This window comes from Hyperoodon ampullatus, assembly GCF_949752795.1.
Source record: "Hyperoodon ampullatus genome assembly, chromosome: 3".
NCBI lineage: Eukaryota > Metazoa > Chordata > Mammalia > Artiodactyla > Ziphiidae > Hyperoodon > Hyperoodon ampullatus.
In genome coordinates, this window is record NC_136916.1 from 55025652 (window position 1) to 55050434 (window position 24783).

The following is a 24783-nucleotide window of genomic DNA, read 5'->3' on the forward strand; positions in this document are numbered from 1 at the left end:
TTTTGACCTCCAGAACTGTAAGATAGTAGATGGGTGTTCATCAGACACCAAAAAGGGCCATGGCACACAGGAGGTCTGCCCTATACCATTGTTTGGATCTTGTTGGCAGTGGTAGAAATGTCTGACAGCTCTCAGTGAAGGATACCCCTAAGTTATGGGCCACAGGATCCAAGCCCAGAGTGTGGGATCCAAGCCCAGTTTCAAGCTGAGGGCCCTCCTGTCCAGTCCTGCCTGTCTAGCTTAGCCTTAGAGAGAGTCTCAGTGGTCTTGGAGAATCCAGTAGCTGTTGCGATGAAATTTGCTATCAACACAGAATGAGCCTCAGTGTTCTAGAATGAGGGAGGTGAGGTCTTAAGTGTGTGTGGAGGGCAGTGCTCTGAGTAGTGGATCTTCTAGTTAAGCAGGTCCACTCCATATTAGTTTTCTGTTTTTGGTAACAAACCACTCTAAAATGTAGTGGCTTAAAGTAACATTGATTTATGGTTTTTCATAATATCATAGGCTGGTCAGTTCCTCTGGCCTTGCCTGGGCTCACTTATGAGGACACAGTCAGCACATGTCTGGGGCCTCTGCAGGAAGAGGGAACGTCGCAGATGGTGTGGCCAGTGTCTCCAGGTGGTAGCTGACATTCATGGAGACTTCCTTCTGTGACAGCCCCAGGACATCAAAAGAGCAAGAGTAGAAGTAGCAAGGTTTCTTGAGATATTACCTCTACCGCATTCTACTGGTCAAATCCCATCACAGGGTCAGCCTCGTTTCAGGGGGAGGAAAATATCGGATTCCTCCTCTTGATGTTAAGAGTAGCACAGTCCTGTTGCTTGATCTTGGGACAGTTTCTCAGTCCATCCTGTTTTTCATCACCTTGCCGCTTCTGAAGAGTACTGGTCAAGTATTTTGTAGAATATCCTTCAATTTGGTTTCGTCTGATGTTTTTCTCATGATTAGATTGGGGTTATGGAATTTTGGGAAGAAGATCACAGAGGTCAAATGCCCTTCTCATTACCTCCTATCAGGGGGCATGTGATACCATTGTGATTCGTCACTGGTGACGGTCTCTTGATCCAGTTCTGACACCAATTCCGATTTGTGTTTTTTCCACATCACCAAGCAGTTAACTCAGTTCCCTGTGGACACTGACCGGGAGTCCACAAATTTAACTCATTTCTGACACTACTTGGAGATAATGTCAGATTCTGCCGGTTAAGGGTTCAGTCCTACAAGACTGCCCACACTTTGGATGTCAATCACAAGCCCAGGTGGTTGCCTGGCTATATAATTGCCTGTAAATCAGAAGTTCCCACAAACCCCTCCCCAGGTTCGATTAATTGCTAGAGCGGCTCTCAGAACTCAGGTAACCGGTTTACTTACTATATTTCTGGTTTATTACAAAGGATATTAAGGATATGCATCATCAATGGCCAGATGAAGAGATGCACAGGGCAAGATCCTGAACGCAGGTGCTTGTGTCTCCATGGAGTTTGGGACCTGGCACATGGATGTGATCTGATTCACCAACCTGGAAGTTATCCAAGCCCTGTCCTTTTGGGTTTTTAATGGAGGCTTCGTTACATAAACTTGATAGGTTAAATTCTCAGCCCTTAGTCATTGACTGAACCTCCATCCCCTCTCCTCTCCTCAAAGGTGGGGAGGTGGGACTGGAAGTTCCAACCCTCTACTCACTGTTGGTTCCCCCGGCAACCAGCCCCCATCCTTTGGTTACTTAGGGGCTTCAAGTCACCTCGTTAACATCATAAAAGACACCTTTATCACGGTTACCATTTAGGAGATTCCTAGGGTTTTAGGAGCTCTGTGCCAGGAGCCAGGACAAAGACCAAATATATATTTCTTATTGTAAATCACAATATCAAGCTTGATCACTTGGTTAAAGTGGTGCCGGCCAGGTTTCTCCACTGGAATGTTAGCATTTTTCCCTTTCCATACTCTATTGTTAGAAACTCTTTGTCGTTTTAATTTGCATTTCAATAATGACTAATGATGTCATATATTTTTTCATGTGCTTATTTGCCATTCCATATATCTTCTTTGGTGTGCAGATTATTTTTTAATTGGGATAATTTCTTACTGATGAGTTTTTAGAGTTCTTTGTAGATTTTGGATGTATTTCAAAATAAATTGCAGACATCAATGTACTTCCCTCTAAATATGTCAGCATGCATATTATTAACTAGAGTTCAAATTCTTTGTATACAATGAAATACAAGCTGAGTTTTTAAAAAAATATTTATTTATTTTTTATTTGGTTTATTTGGTTGCACCAGGTCTTAGTTGTGGCTTGCGGGCTCCTTAGTTGCGGCTCCAGGGCTCCTCATTTTAGCTGCGGCTCGCCAGCTCCTTAGTTGTGGCATGTGAACTCTTAGTTGCGGCCTGCATGTGAGATCTAGTTCCCTGATGGAATCTAGGCCCCCTGCATTGGGAGTGTGGAGTCTTATCCACTACACCACCAGGGAAGTCCCTACAGACTGAAATTTGACAAGTGCTACTCCTCTGTAACCCAAACCACTGTCAAGATGTAGAAGACTGTTCCATTGATTTTTATGACCCATTGATGGTTACAATCTATTTGGAAAAGTACTCCAAATAATCTACCTGTAATGCAAGGCCAGGGTAGAAGCTGTGGGCTATAAATATAGGATTTGCAAACTTCCCTCACTTAAATATTGCTTCTGGGGCTAAGAGACCTTCAATAAAGTGAAGCACAATAAGCCTGTATTATCCTAACTTGACCTATGAGGAAATGGGGGCTCAGAGAGGTATAGGTAACTTGCCGAAGACCACAGAGCTGATAAATGCTGGAGCTGGGATTTGAACTCTGGCATCCTGACTCCCACCAGCCCCCGTGAGGCTAAGTGGGTCCTGCGGATGTCCCAGGGGCCTATCCCCATTTTCAGTGTGGTTTCCTTTGGAAAGCTGTTCTGATCCCAAACACTCATTGTTTGGGAGACAACCAGTGCGTGAGCAGGGCCTCCCTTCGCAGACTGCAGGGACCACCCTGGGCTTGTTTCCAGGACAGACTGACCTTACTGCACTGCGCAGCCCAAAAAAGCCATGTGCCGGTGCTGGCATTCATAACAGAGGACCTGGAGGACGTGGCCCTGGACCACGCTGACAAGGTGAGTGTGGCCTCAAGGCTGTGTGTCCTTCCCATCGGGCTTGGGGTTCCTGGGGCCTCTCCTGTACTTTCCTTGAGTGCATCCCTTGAGCCATGGGCAGTGCAGACTGGACCCCACCTCAGGGAATTGCTGGTCTAGAAGGGGCATTAGGGCACAAATGAGCAGGACGCCAGCAGCACATGGTCAGTTCCCTCAGAGAGACTCTGATATGGACTAGACAGGTTAGAGAAGGGAGACAGTGCTTTCTGCTTCCTGGAGGAGGTGGAATTTGGTAAATGAATAGATTTCATCAGTAAGATTAGAAAGCAAGGGGCATTCCAGATGGAGGAGAGACAATTGCTAGAGCTTTAGAGGAAAAGGGCTTTTGGTGTGTGAGTTCAGATGGGTTAGAATCTTGGGAATGAAGCCCTGAGAGGTTGTTAGGGGCCTTCATGGAGATCTCAACCCCCAGCCTCAGGAATGGGTCCTTTATTCAGGAGCCACAGGAGGATTTCAGTGGGGGAGGGACCCGCCAAGTGGGGTCTTGTGGGGAAGATGGTCTGGGCTTTCCAGGCAGGGTGTATAGGGCAAGGTGGGGGAGAGTGTCTGGAGCACTGCAAGTGCCCCAGTGTGGTTGGGGAAACTGAGGCCAGGTGGGCAGGGCGAGGAAGATTCACTTTCTTCTCCTCCCCCGCCAGCTGGGAAGGACAGTGTTTCATCGGGCTGCAGAGCACGGGCAGCTGGATTCTCTGGACTTCCTTGTGGGCTCTGGCTGTGACCACAGTGTCAAAGACAAGGTACTGTGACCATGGGTCCCAGGGGGAGGGCCGGGCTCTGGGCTCCTGACCGGGGTGGTCACGGGCAGCTCACCTGTGTCTACTGCCAACTGCAGCGTGCTAGAGGGGCTGGTGGCCCAAAGACCAGCGTGTGTCTGATGCTCATGCAACAGGCATTTTTCAAGCACACACTATGGGCCAGCCATGTGCTCTGGGTGAAGAGCACAAAGATGCCCAAGACACAGTTTCTTAAGGAATTCAACCACAATCCTAGGAAAGAGCTGTGAGCCAATGTGGGGAGCCAGGATGGCAAATCTGATTGGTTGGTAGTGATGCCTGGAGTGGGTTTGAGCGGGGCTGTGATTCCACTGGGGATGTCTGTTGCTGGGGGGAATGGGGAGGAGTTGGGGGACGGTAACCACATGCCTGCTGGTTTTTGCTTTCTTTGTGTTTTAGTAATCTACTATGATTATGGCAAAAGTAGGATGAGACCGCTGAGGAGGGAGCAGTTCATTCAGGGTGGAGAGCTTATAAGCAGGAATTCACCTATCTGAGAATAGGTGAGGGGTTGGGACCCAAGGGGACTACCCTACAAATGACTTATATCAATGGATCGTTGCGAATCATTAGGCAAATGTGTTGCAGCAAATTCTAAACAGTGCTTCCAACAAAGGGAAGAATTCCACTGTTAATTTTCTGATTAATATGCTTGGCTAGGATACAAGGAGTTCTGTTTACAAAGCTAGTGACAGAGCTCACAGACCAATGGATCACAGGATCTTAGATCAAGGGCCAGTTCAACCTTCTCATTTTACAGATGTGGAAGCTGAGGCCCAGGGAAGGGGATACTTTAGCCAAGGTCACACAGCAAGACAAAGGTCGAGCTGGGTTTGGAACCAGCATCCTGATGCCCCCCTGTGCTCCTCCTTCATCAGGCTGCCTCCTGCGGCCCTGAGCCCTGGGGGTCTGCACCAGATCTGTCCACCCATACTCAGCCTTTCAGGATGAAAAGGCTAAGTCAGGTTCTGAGCTTCAAATCAGGCTGATTTCCTTCATTTCAGAAACATGGGCTGAGCAGGTTGTGCTCTGTGCCAGGCCCTGAGCCAGGAACTGGGAGTACAGACAAGGGTAAAGGATGACCCTTGCCAGGACACATCTACCCAGGAGGCAAGATAAAAAAAAAAAAGATGTACTCAGGGCCCCAAGAGAGCAGGAGCACCAAACTAGAAAGCAAGAAAAGCTCAGCTTTGGTGAACTTACCCAGAATCTTGCAATCAGAAATTCTAGGAAGAAGTTTTTAAAATTACATGTCCCTGTTAAGTGTTGTATTTTCCAATGAGGAATGTTTTCATTTTGAATTTCATTTGGGGAGAGGGCACAGTAAGCTTTTCAAGGCTTTGGGCCACTGAAGGTCTGACTCGTGCGAGGACCCGCCAGCCTGTGTAGGGGGACAGACCTGTCAGAACAGATGACAACATACCTCACGCTGCAGGTGCTGTGGTAGGGAGGCATTGAGAGCCCAGAGAGAGTGATTAATTCCTCCGAAATGTCAAGGAGAGGCTGACAGGGCCCCACAGAGGTGGAGAGGCTGGATGTCCCCACAGATGGAGGGGAGAGGCCAGGCCCAAGGCCAAGGCCTCCTTCCACCCAGCCCCCTGTCCTGCCTGGGCAGAGTGTGAGGGCCCTGGCAGGGGGTCCATGCCATCTGCAGCTTCAAAGGGCAGGAAGTAGATATTTATAATCCAGAAGGAAGAGGGAAGCCCTGCCCTGTTTCCACAGCTCTGCTAACTGGGGGCACGTGCCAGACCCCAACGTTCACACACTTCCTTCCAGTCTCTTTGAACACAGAGACTTAAGGCTGTGGCTACGCCGCCCACAGCCTGACCCTTGCTTGCTGTGGCGAGCCGACCACGGAGCGGGTGGGAGAAGAGCCGAAAAAATCTGTGAGGGGATTTTTTAAACTTAATTTTGTTTATTAATATAATATAATGATGATCATAAAGGAAATGTAGATGTTTCCTCCTTGACCCTGTAAGATAGTTATAGCTGTTTATGTGTGTGTTTATCTATCATGGGGGCAGGGTATGTTTTTAACTACTTTAAGTACTGCTTTGGCTTCTGTATGTGTTCACATCCTCATTGGGCCCTTTATAGATATCTGTGCCTAAACTGAATGTCTCCTGGGGAAGGTACTGAGACAGGCCAGGGCAGAGGAAAGCACTTGACCCAGGAGACCCCTGTGACTGGTTCACCTCGATCGTCCCCATGGCCTTCTGGGCATGATGCATGGCTGAAGCTGGGTCCTCCCTTCTGGATGCTTTTGTGGGTCCCTCCAGGGTCCTTGTCCTGGTCCCCCATCTGTGGTTCCTCTGTAGGGACATACCTTTTCTCGGGCTGGCCACGTCCAGCTGCCTCTTCTTCCCTGGGGCCCCTTACCCTCCTGCAGCAAGATCCCTTTAAGGACGATCCCAAATAGGCTGCCCTCTGTGGGACCACTTCCAACACAAAGAACACTGTGCCCTTTGCCCGCCCAGTGGGGCCGCCTCTCTTGGCTCTGTCACTGTCACCTTTAGACTTCTCAAGGGTGAGGCTGCTCCCAATCCTCTGGTTCTCGAGTTCCAGGAGACACAGGTCAAGCTCTCCATCACATTATGTATTATCATTGAACAAATATCTACTGAGTGTCTGTCATGTGCCCAGGCCCTATTCTAGGCACTTGGGGAAATTTCAGAGAACAAAATGGACAAAAATCCTTGCCCTCGTGATGCTTATGTTCCAGCCAATAAACAACAAGCATAGTATACAAGTGGATTGTAGAGGGTGTTAGGTGGTCAGTGCTATGGGGGAAAAGGAAAAGTGGAGCAGGATAAGGGGATCAGGAGAACAGGAGATGGGAGTTGTGGTTTTCAGTACTGTGGTCACGGTGGGCTGCACTATTCAATGAGAAGCTGACATCTTGAGCAAAGGCACAGGAGGTGAGCAATTAGGCCATGTGGCTGCTGGGCGCAGCCTGAGCACAAGGAGAGTGTCTGGGGCTGTGGCCTGAGTAGAGGGAGGGGATGGATCTGGGGTCACCTATTTGGGACTGGCTTTAAACTGGAGCATGGAAAAATAGGGATTAAAAAAAAATTTTTTTTAAGTAATATGTCCGTCTTAAAGTGTAGGAAAAGAGACCAGAACTTGGCCCTTGAAAGTGCCCCTTGTTTTTGGTAGTTTTTGGCACAGTTCTCAGAGCAGGGTGGCATTGGCCCAGCGTGCAGCGGGCCCAGCGTGCAGCGTGCCCAGCGTGCACCAACTTGCTCTATAACCCTGGACATGTCTCCCCTCTCTGGATCTCAGCTCCAGCGGGTCCCCAGGGCCTGCAAGGCTCTGTGATTCCACTGACCCCTCAGGAGCCCTTCTCCCCACAGGAGGGGAACACAGCCCTTCACCCGGCCGCCCGCTGGGGCCACCTGGCTGTGCTGCAGCGACTCATGGACGTCAGGCTGGACCTGGAGGAGAGGAATGCGGTGGAGGATGCAGAGATGTGTGACACTGGCTTGCCCCCTGCCTTCCAGGAGCCCGCAGCCCGTGGTGCAGCCTGATTTCCCCTGGTAGGGGCTCTGAAGCCAGGAGTGTGCGTTCAAAGAAGGGAGAGGTCACTGTGGCCAGGATGGAGTAGGAGGGAATAGACCGAGCGGGGATGAGGCGGCTTGGAGGGCAAGGAGAACACGAGCAGAGCTGTGGCGGAGGGAGTGAATGCACCCTATGCCCCTCAAGGTGAGAATCAGGTGCGGGGCTCCGGGAAGCACAGATCACCAGGTCATGTCTGCAGTAGCAGGGAGGGGAGAGCTCAAAGAGCCCTGGAGCCCTGGCAGAAGGGGTGTCCTCCGGTCTCGGGCTCTGGCCTCAGCGTCCTGCCATCCTCACACCGCTCCCCTGTGTTTCAGGAAAATCTGACTGCCCTGCACGCAGCTGCTGAAGGGATCCACCCCGACCGTGTGCAGCTCCTCCTCAGGGCTGGGAGTAGCGCGAATGTCCTCACCCAGGTAGCCGGGCCTCCTCACGACTGGTGTGTGCCCTCGGCTGCCTGCAGAGACGTGACTGTGTCAACTGTAGCAGCCACGATGATTCCTGAACATTGTGTGAACAAGGCTGTGAGGGAACAGGCTCAGGTTCTGGACTTGACTTCTCTACTGCTGAGCTCTGTGACTTTGGGCAAGTTACTTAATCTCTCTGAGCCTCATTTCTCAACTATAAATTGGAGGTGATATATACTTACTATTTTATATTGTTATGAAGCCTAAATACCTAGCATATTGCCTGGGACATAATAGGAGCTCAGTACCCATTAGTGTCTTATTGCTGGGCACGTGACAGTTCACAAAGCCCTTTCATAACTATTACCTCAGAAAAATTCCCCCCATTTTACAGATGAGAGAGGTTCAGTGACTTTCCCAGATCACAAGTTGGTAAGAAGCAAAGCTGAGTCTGAAAAGCCTATTCCCCTGACTCCAGAGCTCATGGCCTGAAACGTTTGCCTTGCCCAGCGGGGTTAGGGGTGGGGTGTCCCCAACATGAGGCCCACACCGCAATTAGAGCTGGAGCCTGGGTGTGACTCTGGGACAGGCCTCTTTCTCCCTTACCATTGCACTCTGTGAGTTGACCATTAGAAATTCTCTGTGTCCTTGAAAAGGGGGTTGTGGCCTTTCTTTAGGTAGGAAGTTGGTGTTTTTGTTTTGTTTTGCTTTTTTTTTTTTTTTTTTTTTTGCGGTATGTGGGCCTCTCACTGTTGTGGCCTCTCCCGTTGCGGAGCACAGGCTCCGGACGCACAGGCCCAGCGGCCATGGCTCACGGGCCCAGCCGCTCCGCGGCATGTGGGATCCTCCCAGACCGGGGCACGAACCCGCCTCCCCTGCACCGGCAGGCGGACTCTCAACCACTGCGCCACCAGGGAAGCCCTTGTTTTGCTTTTTATTTTTAGATCAGTGACAAATATTCTTTCTTGGCTGGTTGAATGGCTGCAGAGTCTGGAATTCTCTTTTTGTTCTAAATTTCAATAGTGTAGCAAAAATAATATTAATAGTGAATAATATAAATAATAGCAAAAATAGTTTAAAAACAGAGGAATGAAAATGATATGCTAAAAATATTTAACACAAAAGAAGGCAGTCAAGGGGAAACAGGACAAAAAAAACCAAGAGACATTCAGAAAAAAAATAGCAAAGGGAATTCCCTGGTGGTTCAGTGGTTAGGACTCTGCACTTTCACTGCCAAGGGCCCAGGTTTAATCCCTGGTCGGGGAACTAAGATTGACAAGCTGCACAGCTCGGCCGGAAAAAAGAAAAGAAAAGAAATAGCAAAATGGCAAATGTAAATATAATAATAATATAAATCGTAAATTCCCTTAAATGTGAATAATGCTTTATAAACCACAAAACATTTAATTTGCTCCCCTGGAAGGTGTGGAGACTACTACCCCAGGGGCATAGTGGGGGACATTACAGCCAAGAGGGGGAAAGTAGCTATCCCAGGGCACCAGCCATGTCCTTCTGTTGCTGGTGAATTTAAGGTTCTTTCTTCATTGCAAAAGAATTTGGAGACGAAGTGATAGGTAAGAATCAGATTTATTTAGAGAGAAACACACTCCATAGAGTGTGGGCTATCTCGGAAGACAAGAGGCAAGAGGCTTCGAAATATGGCATGGTTAGTTTTTATGGACTGGGTAATTTCATAGGCTAATGAGTGGGAGGATTATTCCAACTATTTTGAGGAAGGGGCAGGAGTTTCCAGAAATTGGGCCACTGCCCACTTTTTGGCCTTTTATAGTTAGCCTCAGAACTGTCATGGCGCTGGTGGGTGTCTCATTTAGCATGCTAAGGTATTACAGTGAGCATATAATGAGGCTCAAGGTCTACTGGAGGTCGAATCTTCTGCCATCTTGGACCTAGTTGGTTCTCATTAGTTTTCATCATGTACTGTGGCTATGTCATTCTTTTTTTTTTTTTTTTTTTTCTTTTGCGGTACACAGACCTCTCACTGTTGTGGCCTCTCCCGTTGTGGAGCACAGGCTCCGGACGTGCAGGCTCAGCGGCCATGGCTCACGGGCCCAGCCGCTGCGCGGCATGTGGGATCTTCCCGGACCGGGGCACAAACCCGTGTCCCCTGCATCGGCCCGCGGACTCTCAACCACTGTGCCACCAGGGAAGCCCATATGTCATTCTTTTAAAGGTTGTGCCCTGCCCCCTTCACTCCTGTTTCACCTCCATCAGCAAGGTGTTGCTCCTTAGTCAGAAAGGCCCTTTCTCTGTGCCCAGCACCAGGCACTGGGAGGGGGCACAGCCAGGTCATGCCATGGCCACCTCCCCAGCAGTAACAGCACGGGAGCTTAGAGACTCAGGGGCTTAGATCCAGCTGGTGGTCGTTGGTGGCTTGGAGCTGCCCACCTCACTGGGTCTCGTGCTCCAGCCTTGACTTGAGGTTTCTGGCAGAGGCCATGGTCTATTCTGACACTCCCACGTCTGGCAGTGTCGTGCAGCAGGGCCTCTGAGGAGGGGGCAAACCTAAAGTGATTGCATTTCCCACAGGGAAGTGGATGGATTCCCAGCCACCCTGTAAACTTGCTCAGACTCGACTTTGGGAGGGTGACCAACTCATCCTGGTCTGCCCCATACTATCCTGATTTTAAAACAGAAAGTCTCACATCCAGGGAACCTTCAGTCCCAGGCAATCTGGGACAGTTGGTTACCTAGTGGGTCCTGCCTGAGATGAAGTCTCATCCAGGAAGAAGCCCTCCCTCTGGCCCTGCCAGGCTCCTCTGTGGATGTGCTTAGACCAGCTGCAGCTGGACAGTACATGCTGGGTGGGATTTGCCCTGTACAGGTAAATCTTACTGGTCCCCCTCCTTGAAAACCATCTCCTCAGCGTCTATACTCCACGTGTCTTTACTGGCTAAGGAATTGTGAAGGCTTTGGCCTTTGTTCCGGAGTCTGTGACTGGAGGTGAGGAAAATCCTGAGGCCATAGTGAACTCCTTTTACTAGTCACTAGGCCTGAGCAAGTCATTGATTTCTCCTGTCTCAGGGTTTAATGGGGATAATAATCCCAGGGGGATTGTGAGCTGTGAATGGGATAATGAATCTCAAAGTGCTTTGTAAACCCTGCTGTGAGGGGTCTTTAGTATGCTGCACTGATGCCTGTTTCCCTCTAGAAAAAGCAGAGCTGCTTCTACTAAGCAGCCCTTGGTGGCTCTGAGGACATGGCCTGGGCCCTCGTCCATGCAGGAGGCAGCACTGACATGGCTGATCATGTACGTGTGGGTCCTGGATGGAAGATGAGGAGGCGGGGGATAAACTGCCGAGTCTCCCAGGACCTCACTTCTCAAAATAGAAATGGAGAACAGATTAGTGGTGGCGGGGGGCTAGGGATGGGGGCGTGGGGCAGAGAAGGGAGGAGGGTGTGGTTATAAAAGGACTACACAAGGGACCCTTATGGTGATGGAACTGTGCTGCATCTTGACTATGTAAGGGATACACAAACCTACACGTGTGATAAAATTACATAGAACACACATGTATACAAATGACTACAAGTGAAACTGGGGAGATCTAAGTAAGAGGGTGGGTATTATCAATGTCAGTGTTCTGGTTGGGATATTGTACTATGGCTTTGTAAGGTGTTACCATTGGAGTGGGGACAACAGAGCAGATGGGTGTTGAGGGTGGGAAGAAGGCTTTTCACCAGATGCCTTTTGTTCTTTTTGATTCTTTAGGTTTCTATAAATAAAATGTAAAACAATGAAAAGCAATACTTGCTCTCTTGCCACTCCTGTTTCCCACCACATTCCCACAGACTTATTTCCAGGATGATGGAGGCCATATCCAGCGTCCTTGGTTATTTTATCTCCATGGCCTGCTGCTTCCTGGAGAGCCACCATTAGAGCTCTGATAAATTTCCTAGCCCATCCGACTTGTGCACTTGAGCCAGTTTCCAATGTCTGCCCATTCACTCTCACAGTAGACCTTTTTTTTTTTTTTTTTTTTTTGCGGTACGCGGGCCTCTCACTGTCGTGGCCTCTCCCGTTGTGGAGCACAGGCTCCAGACGCGCAGGCTCAGCGGCCATGGCTCACGGGCCCAGCCACTCCGCGGCATGTGGGATCCTCCTGGACCGGGGCATGAACCCGTGGCCCCTGCACTGGCAGGCGGACTCTCAACCACTGCACCACCAGGGAAGCCCTCACAGTAGACCTTCTTTTGGCCTGATTTTGATTTCACAGTTATCTAGCAATGATCTGAGGACACCGCTGAAATTCTGTGGTAGTTTTACCTAGGTTTTTAAATTTTTTTCCAGATGTGTTTCAGAATACTTTTTGTCATTTATTGCTATTTGGGTTTGGGATTACATTAAGCCTGTAAATAATATAAGAGAAAATGGTCATCTTTGTAATATTTTATTTTTTCACTACAAACATGTCTCGCCATTTCTTTATGTCTTCTTCTGTATCCCTCAGTGATGTTCTATGGTTTTTGTTTGCCTTTGTAATAGCCATTTCCAATTATACTCTTCATAGGTACTTTATATATTTTGGCCGTCATTGCAAATAGACTATCTTTTTAAAATATGTAATTTCTTGTGGGCATTCAATACAGGAATGCTATTGACTTTGGTATTTTTATCTTCTATATGACTTTTCATTGATTTTGCTAGAGGTTTTTTTTTTTTTTTTGGTGGAGGTATAATAACTATTTTGACCTATGTAGATATACAGTCACGTTGCCTACTAGTAATCATATAGTTTAACTCTTCTTCTCCAATATCCATAAACTGTTTTTTTCTGGCCTAAACTAGTAATGGCAGTCATGGGAATTTTTGTTGTATGTGTGTGTGTTCTGTTCTGTCACCTTTTGGTACTCAACATGTGAGGGTGTTTTTCCACAGTAAGTATAGATCTATCCCATTGATTTTTCTGGCTTTGTACTATTCTACTAGATGTGTGTCACCATACACCTAGACAGAAGGATGCTGTGGCAGTATGTCCACTTTGTCATGTAGTCAGTGCTCACAGGGAACCACTGGAGATGGAGTCCTCCAGCCTTGAGTGAGGCCTTGGGTGAATGTTGGGTTTGGGTGAGACCTCTGTTCTGGTCCTGGCTGGCTCTCTCACTCATTCATTTCATACATAAATAGTTGTTGAGCACCTACCTAGATGCCGGGGGTAGAAAGTCCAGTAACACAGGGTTTCTATTAGTTATGTGTGCTTGGGTGTGTCATGTAAGTTTTTATGAACTTATTAAGTGTTCTCATTTGTAAGATGAAAGTACGAATAAGAATACCATTCCTATATACTTGCTAGGTTCATGTGTGGAGTAAATGAGATAGCAGAGAATCTTAAGGTGTTGTTGCTAGAAGGGACCTCAGCAAGCATCACTTGCCAGATGAAGAGCAGCAGAGAAGCGAGATGACTTGCCCAAAGTCACGTAGTGAGTTCCTGGCATGGCAAGGTCTCAAACTTGGGATTTCAGGCTCCCACCCACCTTGAGGATCAATCGTGGCCCAAGGGATTCAGGCTGTGGGCTGTAAATTCCTCAGGCCACTCATGTCATCTGAGAAGTGAGAAGGTCCAAACTCAGAAGCACTATCTATACAGTAAGTCCCCTACACATGAACCAGTTCTGTTCCGAGAGCACATTCATAAGTCCAATTTGTTCATAAGTCCAAAAAAGTTTGCCTAGATACCCAACTAACACAATTGGCTACATAGTACTGTACTGTAATATGTTTATAATACTTTTCACACAAATAATACATAAAAAACAAACACAAAAAATAAAGAAAACATTTTTAATCTTACAGTACAGTACCTTGAAAAGTACAGTAGTACAGTACAACAGCTGGCATACAGGGGCTGGCATTGAGTGAACAGGCAAGAAGAGTTACTGACTGGAGGTGGGGAGAGGAGGTGGGAGATGGTAGAGCTGAAGGATCATCAGCAACAGGAGATGGAGGGCAAGCTGCAATTTCACTCATGCCTGACGTTGATGGCACAGGTTCTGGTTCCTTGCTGGATTCAATTCTATCTACCCTCTTGAAAAAATGATTCAGTGATGTCTGGGTAGTAGCTCTTTTTTTCTCGTCATAGATGACACAGCAGCTGAACGGCTGTTGCAACTTTCGTGTACCGTTCTGTGTTCGGGTCCTGTGCCTCAAAAACTAACAGTGCTTCCTCAAATAAAGAAAATCCACGTGCATTTCCTGCATCATGAATCTCTTCGTTTCTTCAGTTACTTCTTCTTCCTTTTGTGTCTCTTTGTCCTTTATCTGAGCCTCCAGTTCCATCAGGTCTTCATCAGTAAGCTCCTCGTGTTGCATAGCAATAGTACTGTACAGTAAAGTACACAAAAGCACGACTAGTAGAGGATGCACGCATGTGACAATGTACGCCAGACGTGAATTAATTTATGTGATCGGACACGCGCACGCACGCTCGCACGCTCGCATCTTTGAAAGTTTGCAAGTTGAATGTTCGTACGTAGGGGACTTACTGTACTCCTCCCAACTCCCATCTTCTAGCACCAGCCTGCAGCTGGGCAGTCCTGGGAGGGACCCATTAACTGATCTGTGCGTCTCTACCCGCCCCCAGCAGGGCGCCTCTCCTGTGCACATCGCCGTGAGGCACAACTTCCCCGTCCTGGTGCAGCTCCTCATCGACACCAGCAGTGACCTGGACGCCGCTGACAATGTAATTGGCTGCAGAAACCATCTGGGCCCCATGGAGCCTCTGGGCATCCTCCCAGGTTGGCAGGGCTTGACGGTGGTCTACTAGCCTGGCCCAGAATTAAGGAATTGCTCTTTCAGCTTGTCAAAAGTTGTTCGAATATTTGTTGAAGGTAGCATTATTTTATCAACCATTCCTCTATTTTGAACATTTGAGTATTTCCAAGTTTTTGTCATGACGTATAGAACACTGTGGTAAACATTTTGCTACATGCAACCTTTTCCTTTCATTGATTTTTTTTTCCCTTAGGGAAAATTCCCAGGGCAGGGGTGACTGGGTTAATCTTGTATAACAAGAAGCCTCTGAGTCCTGAAGTTGTGATCAATCAGGAGCGTTTTAAAATCCCCATCCCCACAATCCACCCCCCAACCATACAATCCTCAGGGCCGCCACACACAACCACTAGTGGTGGAAAGCAATTTGACAGAATATAACATATACCTTTAAAATGGTCAGTATTTGCACGTCTGAGAGTTGAGCTTCAGAAGTATATTAAGAGCTCATGCACCAAGATATTTGTTGTAGCAGTCTATCAGTTTTCATTTCAAAAAGGGCCCCAAATACTTAATAAGAGAGAAGTGCTTGGTTAAATTATGGTATAGGCATAGATAGGCTCTTATGGAGTTACAAAAAATGGTGTTTATAGGGCTTCCCTGGTGGTGCAGTGGTTGAGAGTCCGCCTGCCGATGCAGGGGACACGGGTTCATGCCCCGGTCCGGGAGGATCCCACATGCCGCGGAGCGGCGGGGCCCGTGAGCCGTGGCCACTGAGCCTGCGCGACCAGAGCCTGTGCTCCGCAACGGGAGAGGCCACAGCAGTGAGAGGCCCGCATACCGCCAAACAAATGGTGTTTATAGAGTTTATAATATGCAGGAAGTTATACAGATGCAAAATGTATATACAGGATGATCTCAAATATGTAAAACCATAAAACTAAAAACATTCTGCATTAAAGAAAATACTAGAAGAAATGTACTAAGACTGTTAACAGAGGTTGACTTAGGTGGGATAGCGAGTGGTATTTTTTCTTTGTTCTTTCTACTTTTTTGTTATTTACTAAGTTTGCTAAGTATTATGTTTATGATTAAATCCAGTTTACCCTCCCACATAACTTCTTTTTTTATATAAATTTATTTTATTACCATTATTATTTTTATTTTTGACTGCGTTGCGTCTTCATTGCTGCACGCGGGCTTTTCTCTGGTTGTAGCAAGCAGGGACTACTCTTCATTGTGGTGCGCAGGCTTCTCATTGCGGTGGCTTCTCTTGTTGGGAGCATGGGCTCTAGGCACCTGGGCTTCAGTAGTTGCGGCTCATGGGCTCTAGAGCACAGGTTCAGTAGTTGTGGCACACGGGCTTAGTTGCTCTGCAGCATGTGGGATCTTCCCAGACCAGGGCTTGAACCTGTGTCTCCTACATTGACAGGTGGATTCTTAACCACTGTGCCACCAGGGAAGCCCCACATAACTTCTTAGAGAAACTCTGTTAAGGCCCAGTTGGGAGTGTACCCACCTTGGTCCTGTCCTGGCTTTGAGCCACAGGCCATCTCTACATGCTTTTCTGCTCTCCGTCCTCTTGGCTTCTTTTCCAGAGGCAGCAGACACCCCTCACCTTGCCGCCAAGCACGCCTGGCAGAACATAGCGGATATTCTCCTCATTGCTGGGGTTAACTTAAACCTGAGAGATAAGGTACCTCTGCTCACAACCAACCTCCCTTGCAAGCTTTCATGACTCCCTCTTTGCCAGAGACCCTGATGCAAATGCTTCCTGCTCCCAGAATGTTCAAGGCTTCCCATCTGTTATATATCAGCTCAAAGGCAACCTCCTCCAGGAAGCCTTCCTGCCCCTCCATCACATTCCCCTGCCTCCCCTGAGGTCCCTCAGCACTTGGCCCGCCCCTCTCCTGGTCCTTGCCTGTGATATGTTTGTCTTCTGTTTCATGGCCCCCATCAGACTTTGAGCTCCTTGAGTCATCTGCTGGGGAGAGGGGAAGAGAGCATGTCACCACCCCACAATTCCATACGTGTGAAACAGGGTTGGGGGAAGCTTCCCGGGTCACGGTGCTTCTGGGGTGGCCCCCTCCTCAGGTGGCCAGAAGTTCGAGAAGAGCTGAAGGCTTAGTATGAGGCTGAAGAGGTCACAGGCTCATGAGGGGAGGGGCCCTTGCACACGTGGCCCAGCCCTTGGGATGGTATGGGAAAGAGATGGGGGCAGGGAACAGGCCCTGGGGCTGGACCTGGGAAGGGCTTCCTGCTTCCTGGGAGAGAAGCTGGGGCCCGGGGCAGCTGGCCAAGCTTGAAGAGGAGCTTCCCATCTCCCCGCAGGTCCCTGGAGGTGGTGGAGGCCAGCACTGTGCCAGAGGCCTGGAGCAAAGGGCTGGAAACCTGAGGGGAGGCAGTAAACTTGACACAGGAGCCCAAGCCCCTTCTCTGGGTTCTGGTTTCATCTGAGGCATGAGGCTGGTAACATCTATCTCACAGATGACCTTGAAGACTTATGCAGGCTGAGTTGTTTTTTTTTTTTTTTTTTTTGTGGTATGCGGGCCTCTCACTGTTGTGGCCTCTCCCGTTGCGGAGCACAGGCTCCGGACGCGCAGGCTCAGTGGCCATGGCTCACGGGCCCAGCTGCTCTGCGGCATGTGGGATCTTCCCAGACCGGGGCACGAACCCGTGTCCCCTGCATCAGCAGGCGGACTCTCAACCACTGCGCCACCAGGGAAGCCCCAGGCTGAGTTTTATAAGCTTTAAGTCCTCCTATTCTAGAGGAACACAAGAGGTGGTTGCTGGAATTATTGCCTTATTCTACCTGTGACTTTTCCACACCCAGAGTTACTCCCAGAAAACCCTTCTGCTCTCCAGTGTAGACTGCTGGAAACCACTTTCTTTGGGCAGGAGGGTCTATAGTCAGTGCTAGAGGCCACCCTACACCCTCTTATAGGAACTCTGGCTTCCCTTCTCCCTTCTTACCCGCAGCAAGGAAAAACCGCCTTGCCAGCGGCCGCCCACATCAACCATGTCAGCCTGGTGGACATGATCATAAAAGCCGATCGCTTCTACAGATGGGAGAAGGTACTGAGACCCTGCGCTTGGTCTCTCCGTGTTGGAAAGGGAGTGGCCATGGCTTCAGCTGGAGTTGGCTTTGAACCCCAGCCCTGACCAATTCAGAGGCCCCTCAGTTTCCAAGCGAGTGATAATCCCTGCCTTACCTAACACTAGGGTTCTTTGAGGGCATCCAGAGGTGGGTGAACACCCAAACCACACTGAAATAAGGCTGACTGGGCTTCCCTGGAGCGCAGTGGTTGAGAGTCCGCCTGCCGATGCAGAGGACGCGGGTTCGTGCCCCGGTCCGGGAGGATCCCACATGCTGCAGAACGGCTGGGCCTGTGAGCCATGGCCGCTGGGCCTGTGCGTCCAGAGCCGGTGCTCCGCAACGGGAGGGGTCACAGCAGTGAGAGGCCCGCATACCGCAAAAAAAAAAAAATGAAATAAGGCTGACTGAGGTCCGTGCCAGTGTGGAGATACTAGTAGACCCTGCTCTAGCTCCTGGTTGATGGATGAATGCATTTATGCATGAATAAAGAAATGGCAAATTGGTTCCAGCTCAGTCAGCTCCAGGTGATTGGAATTGTGGCTTGGGGTGTTCTATTCAGGCAACTTTCTGAGCCCAGAAGGAAAGTGTGCTGGGATTGATTAGTGATATCTGCTGTGGATTTGGGAAAGAGGAGTGGCAGATTTAAGGTTCTGCATTTGCAGCTCCAGTGTCAGCAAATGGGGGTGGGTGGAGAGATTTTTTGTTGTCCTTAATGGTTGCTTTTATACACAGAAAATAAATTTTTGCATTTATTTCAGTTTTAGAAATTAATACTAAATTGTTTACAAAATTTAAATTCTACTTTTCCTCAAACTTTTAAATTTATTTTTACAACCTTATTATTATATTTATACAACTAGTAAATTTTAACAGTCACTTTCAAGGAAGCCTTTTGATTAAAGTTTGGTCCCATGTTTAAGCTTAATTAAACTACCTTAACGTTTTAAACTGAAAGAATAAATTTAATATAATAGGTTTTCTTTTTAAGCACTTCAAATGCTTCCTAAATTCTTAAATTATCCCATTAAATCCAATAAATTAAACCTATAAAGTGAATCTCAAATATCATAAACATTCTGATATTGTTTACAAACTTAGTAAACTTCTCTTACACTTCTCAAAAAAATCACTGTCCAAAAATCAATCAATTGATAAATTTCCATAGGAATCGTAAGATTTTCTCTTTCACTGACATGCTGGATTCTCATAAATATTACAACCCCTTTACATACAACAGATTACTCCTAAATATTAATACCAATGGTGTGATGAACTGATTCATCTCTATGCTTAATTTTAAACCACCTCAGGCTTTAAAAGTTTTCAACACTAAGGCAGTGGTGCAGTTAGAATCACAAATCCCTCCTTCCTACCCCTAGACCAATTCAATCAGAATCTAGGGGGTAAAGGCCAAGCTTCTGTGGTTCTTAAAGCTCCCAGATGATCCCAATGTAAGATGCAGCTGAGAACACTGCTCTAAAGAAACAGTTTTTACCACCCCGGGAGAGAGCCAAGCTCCCAGGTCGTCACCTCTTAGGTGACTGGCCAGACACAGTTAACCAGGATGTAAGATTCAGAGCTGCAGATGCCAGAACTCACCTGAGCTTTTTTTTTTCACACACACACACACACACACACACTGTATTTTATTTTTACAAGAGATAAATAAACTGACACCAAACATTGTAAATGGATGACCACAACAAAAGCAGCAATGATTGCAATTACCAAACACGAAACACACTCATACTATGTCATAATATTGACATTCAGTTCAGTAATCCTCCACTGTAACAGCACCTTTACTTTACAGTGATCACCTGAGCTTTTTAACAACTAGAAATCTGCATCCATATCCTTTCGAGGGGCTTTTGTGGCTTTAACTAAGACTTTTGTGGGTTTAACTTAAGCTATTACATAATTTTTGGTAACCTCTCATTTTATCACCTGCTTTGCATAGAAAGAATTCTGTAACCCAGACCTTCTCTACTTGTTGTCACTTGGCAAGTTTAGTTCGTGCCTGATTCTTGGCTTGCCTGGTTTTAGCCACAGCTGCTGAGTCATTCTACTCACACTCGTGCTATAAGAACACAAAGAAAAGAGAGAAATGGGAAGGCTTCCTGGAAGAGGTGGCACCCAGGTGGTCTTTTGACTGTGGCAATGGGATTGAGAGACAGGGAGGTGAGAAAAGGAATTCTGGATGAGAAACAGTGTAAGCAACTCAGTTTCCAGCACTCAAAGCAAGGCACAGAGTCAGAAACCAGAGTAATGGACACTATACCCCAGGCCTGTGATGACACCAGTTCTGTGTCCAGGCTCACGAGGGAGAGCCGGGCAGGGATTTCTCCCAGACAGCTGCTGCATTTCTGGGATCTGCCCCACAGGACCAGCTCTCATGCAGGGACCTCTGTGACCCCTCTGGGAGGAGCTTGACCTTTAAGCAGGACCATCAGCAGGAAACACAGCAGCTCCGCTCTGTGCTGTGGTGACTGGCCTCCAGGTGCCTGCAGCCCCACAAGTGGAAGAAGCTGGTGTATTGCTGGGAGTTCACTGAGGCCCACGTCCACGCCATCGAGCAACAGTGGACAGGTACCACCTTGCCTTGGTGCCCCAGAGCAAGCGGGTGGAGGGGTGGGGGCACGTGGGGTGTTTTCTGTGCTTCTGGGGGAAAAGCCTCAGCAAGCCACACGCCACTTCCAACACATCACGTGCTCTTCCCCTCTCCAGGCCTTTACCCAGACTGGACCCTCTGCCCCTCCCTCCACACTGACCTGTGAACTTCACATTCTTCACGAATCAGCTTGAGCTGAAACCCATCATTCACACATGAAACTAAAGGTGCTCCCTGTAAAAAGGAGAGGAGCTGCCGTTGCCACTATTATTTAACATCTATTTGGAAATTCTGGCCCTGGTATTAAGGCATGAAACAGAAATAGAAATTGAGTGTAAATACTGGAAAGGAAGAGAGAGATTTATTAGTTTCAGATGAGATACACACACACACACACACACACACACACACACACACACACAGCAAGTCCAGAAGAACCAATGGAAAAACTCTTAGAATAAAATAATTCAATGAAATGGCTAAACATGATTAAATATATGAACACCATAGTATTCCTCTGTACCATCAATAAGTGGGCAAAATATATAGAGGTATATATATGCAAAAAATATATATATATGTAAAAATATGTATATTTTAAAATATTTTAAAATATATATAATATATATTAAAATATATGTAAAAATATACTCCATTTACAATAGTGTGTGTTTCTAAGAAGAAATACGAATGACATATGAGTAAGACAATATAAATTATTTGAACTATAAAAGAAGACTTGGGTAAGTAGAATGACATTCTGTATTTCCAGCTAAAAAAAGTGTCATGTAAATACTGATTTTCCCCATATTAAAGCTTTGATTCAATTTTAATCAAATCAAAATAAGAGGTTTTTGAAACTTGACTAAAGGATTCTACAGTTCATCTGAAAGAATAGTGAATATATAAATGAATATTCTGGAGGAAAAAAACGAAGAGGGTCTAACTCAACCAGACTCAAATTTAGAAAGCTAAAATATTTAACACAGAGAGATACCTGACATAAACATATGCAAATCAGGTAGTGGAATAGAGTGGGGAGTCCACAAGTGAACTCTATTACCCATGCGGATAAAGGAGCACTGGTAAATTACAGGGCTGGGGACAAGGGGTAGTGAATAAACGGGTCAAATGAAACTGCTACATCACGAGCAGCACCAGGAGGAAGTGCCTGCTGGGGGCCCACGGACACCAGAACATTAGGGACGCAGTGGCTGACTGACTTGGACCTGATGGCTGTGCCCCCATGGCTGTGCCAGACCGTCTGTCCCCAGCTGGGAGAGCTGACCTGGTCACAGTTGAATAACAAGTTAACCCCACCACCGGCACTGAAGAGCATGGGCACTTATTTTCCAAACATTGGAATCACCTGGGAAGGCTTAACACTGATCTGTTTGCCTAGGCCACACCCAGACTCAAGTACTAGGAATCTCAGAAGGGGGAGGGAGACCCAGGTGTCAGTGTTTGCTAAAGCCTCCCAGGTGTTTCCAATGAGCACTTATGGCTGAGAACCACTGGTTCAGGGGAAAGAACAGGGCCACTAGCATGCAAGTCATAGGTTATTGTGAGCCGCCAGAGAGATGAACTGTATAGTCATGTGTGCATCGTGGTACCACAGTGAATGCCAATTCTTTCTCTCTTCCCAGTGACACCAATAGGATACATGGTGGATGCTCAGGGGAAAGCCTGGCACTGGGGAGATCCAGGTGTTCCTGACACAAAACTCCACCCCCCATCCCATATAAGGCTGCTCCTCCCCTTCCTCCCATGCCCTCCCCATCTCTGGGCTGAGTTCTGCTGGCACTTGGAGAAGCGTCTGATGTGCTGGTGGCGGTAAGGGGTGTGCTCAGGCCTGGCTCTGGTAAGGCAGGCGGGGTTGGCGCCTTCTCTCTCTCTCTTTCTCCCCTCACGATCCTCAGGCACCAAGAGCTACCGGGAGCACGGGCACCGGTTACAGCCAGTGAGAACCCCAGCAGAGCGCTGTTCAAAGGCCTCGTCGCCACTGGCAGGAGGGACCTGGCTGGTAAGTGTCCCCCCTGCCCGGCTCCTGCTCAGGGCAGCGCCGGGCGCAGAGTCAGAGTTGCATGGCCCCGCTGGAGTGCAGCAGGGCCCTCCAGGGCTGCTCAGACCACAGCGCTGTGGCGCTGGCTCTGAACCTTCCAGATTGATGGTCCTTAGCCCTGCCTCCTCCTGGAACCCAGACCGAGCCTTGGGCAACTCACAGTACCTCCTGGCCCCAGTCTCCCCATCTGTGCCATGAGGGTGACCCAGACGATCCCTATGACCTTCACAGCCCCAAGGCCACTGAAGCTACAATCTCTTCCTATCCAGCTCTCTATACTACATTGATTTTTTTTTTCTCTCCAGTTTGGAATAAGGTGGGAACAGCCTGCAGGGTTTTTTTTTAAAAAACATTAAGACCTATGGGCCAAAACTGGCTTAAGATGAGTTGAACCAGTAAGATTTGGTCAAATAAAAGTTCTGAGGCCGTCACAACCTATTTGAGTCTGTCAATCCCAAAAGCTTTTTTTGGGATTTGCGATTCAGGGCACCACGTAGAACCATCAGGCAAGCGGAGTAACAGGTTCTAGTAATGATCCCTCATTAAAAACAAAATCTGCTCATGATGAAAAAGGCTTAAACTCTGTAACCTCCATTGCCATGGTGCATTACAGGGCAACCACAGGATGGGGTACTAGGCAGCCATCCATAGTAATGAAGGTATATCAGTCACTTGGCAACAAGGAAAAGCGTTGATAGCACGTTATCAAGGGGCAAGAGGAAAGTCCCCTGTGTGGTCGGTCTCCCCCAGCTGCCACACACAAGGTGCGAAAACAGTCATTTCAGAGGGGAGGAATTAGAGATGACTTGGTTCTTCTTCCAGCATGTTCTTAAATATTATTCTGCATCTTCTTTTAACACAAATTCTTGCAGGCAATTAAAACATCAAACTAGCCTTGTGAGGCAGCGCTCAGGCAACCAGAGGCAACAGGATTCTTGTCTTTTGCAGAAAGCATCAGGAAGAAAGCAAACGATGACTCTAGCGCCCCAAGGAAGTGCACAGCCATGTACCTGGAGGGACTGGACCTTCAGGAGCATGGGACCTCAGAGTGGGGGCCACTGAACAGAGGAGGACCACTGTTTAAGGTCTTAAAAAACAATTACTGTAAACAGATTTTCAGCTGCTTCCACTGAAACCCATATTAGGCAGGACCAGCAGGCAAATGTTTGTGATCTTTTTCACGGGGGCCTGTCTCAGGTTTTGCAGGTAATCCCTTCTCAGAGGTATGGTCCTTTGCAGCTCTCAGTTTACTTTCATCTCCTGCATCTCACTGGAGCCTCACAGCAGCCCCCTGTGGTGCAAGGGATGTCTTTTCAGAGAGGACTCTAGGCACAGGGTGGATAAGCAGCTCATCAGGTGGTGAGGTCCGGGGCCAAACTCAGCATTCCTGTCTCCCCAACCTGGCGAAGGGCTCCATCCATCCCTTACGAGAAGGACTGCCCTTAATTCAATCCCTGACTTTTATGAATGCTGTGCTTACTCCACAACTGTTTCTATTCTCAGCTTATTTGTACATTTTGACAGTTCCTGGAGGCATACACTCGCATTTTTTCCCTCTTTTTCAAAATACCTTTTAAAGTTTTAAACTCTTAATTTAAAAATCATTTCAGGCTTACGAAAAAGCTGCAGAAATAGTTAAAAGAATTTCCAAATACTCTTCACTCAGCTTCCCCCACTCAGCTTACATAACCAGGAAATTAACACTGCTAGGATACTATTAACTCACCTTCACACCTTATTCAAATTTTGTCATTTGAACCTGGAAGTTCTGCCTGAAAGCTGTTTCTGTCTAATGTGAGCTCTCCTGCATGTGGCACAGCTGGCTGTGGCCAGTTTCGGAGCCCATATCTTAGAAAAACTCCTCACAAAGTTAGCCTTTGGGCCTGCGTCCTGGGAAGAAGATAGAATAAAAACTGCTAGAGCTGAAAGGGGCTCCAGCTCTCAAACATGGCTGGTGGGAGTTCACAGTGGTACAATCCTCTGAAAGGCAATTTGGCATTATCCATCGAAACTACAAATACATTTACCCTTTGACCTAGCAGTCCCACATCTAGGCATTTATCCTACAGAGAAACCTGCAAACGTTATATAATACTAATACACATGCAAGTGAACAAAGGTGAAACTATGCTGTGAGATGGATGTATGGGAGCTGTGTACTACCTGCTCAGTTTTCTTTAACCGTTTTTTAAAAATAGTCTATTTTTTAAAATAACTGAAACTAAAACTTACAAAAAGAAAGAAAACGAGGCTTTGAAACCAACCCATCAGGGTGATGATTTGAGAGGTGTGTCTGGCCTGAGGCCTCACAGTTTGCAGTGGGATTCAGTCCCCAGCACAACACACAGCCTCCCTGCCATTGTGGCACCTTTCATCTGCAC

General features: G+C 47.7%; 1 protein-coding gene across 1 annotated transcript in view; it reads left to right on the top strand.

Moving 5' to 3' along the window:
* ANKDD1A (ankyrin repeat and death domain containing 1A) overlaps positions 1–23535 on the top strand; it is a gene marked incomplete at both ends in the record, with an annotated part of 37210 nt that extends 13675 nt beyond the window's left edge. Inside the window, 15 exon segments of the mRNA XM_079699082.1 lie at positions 3027–3131; positions 3809–3907; positions 7297–7395; positions 7816–7914; positions 11075–11095; positions 11099–11173; positions 14505–14603; positions 16231–16243; positions 16246–16328; positions 17612–17707; positions 20114–20215; positions 20219–20318; positions 22260–22289; positions 22292–22363; positions 23351–23535. Of these exon segments, the coding sequence (XP_079555208.1) occupies positions 3027–3131; positions 3809–3907; positions 7297–7395; positions 7816–7914; positions 11075–11095; positions 11099–11173; positions 14505–14603; positions 16231–16243; positions 16246–16328; positions 17612–17707; positions 20114–20215; positions 20219–20318; positions 22260–22289; positions 22292–22363; positions 23351–23535 (1278 nt within the window).
* Between the last annotated feature and the right edge of the window lie 1248 nt (positions 23536–24783).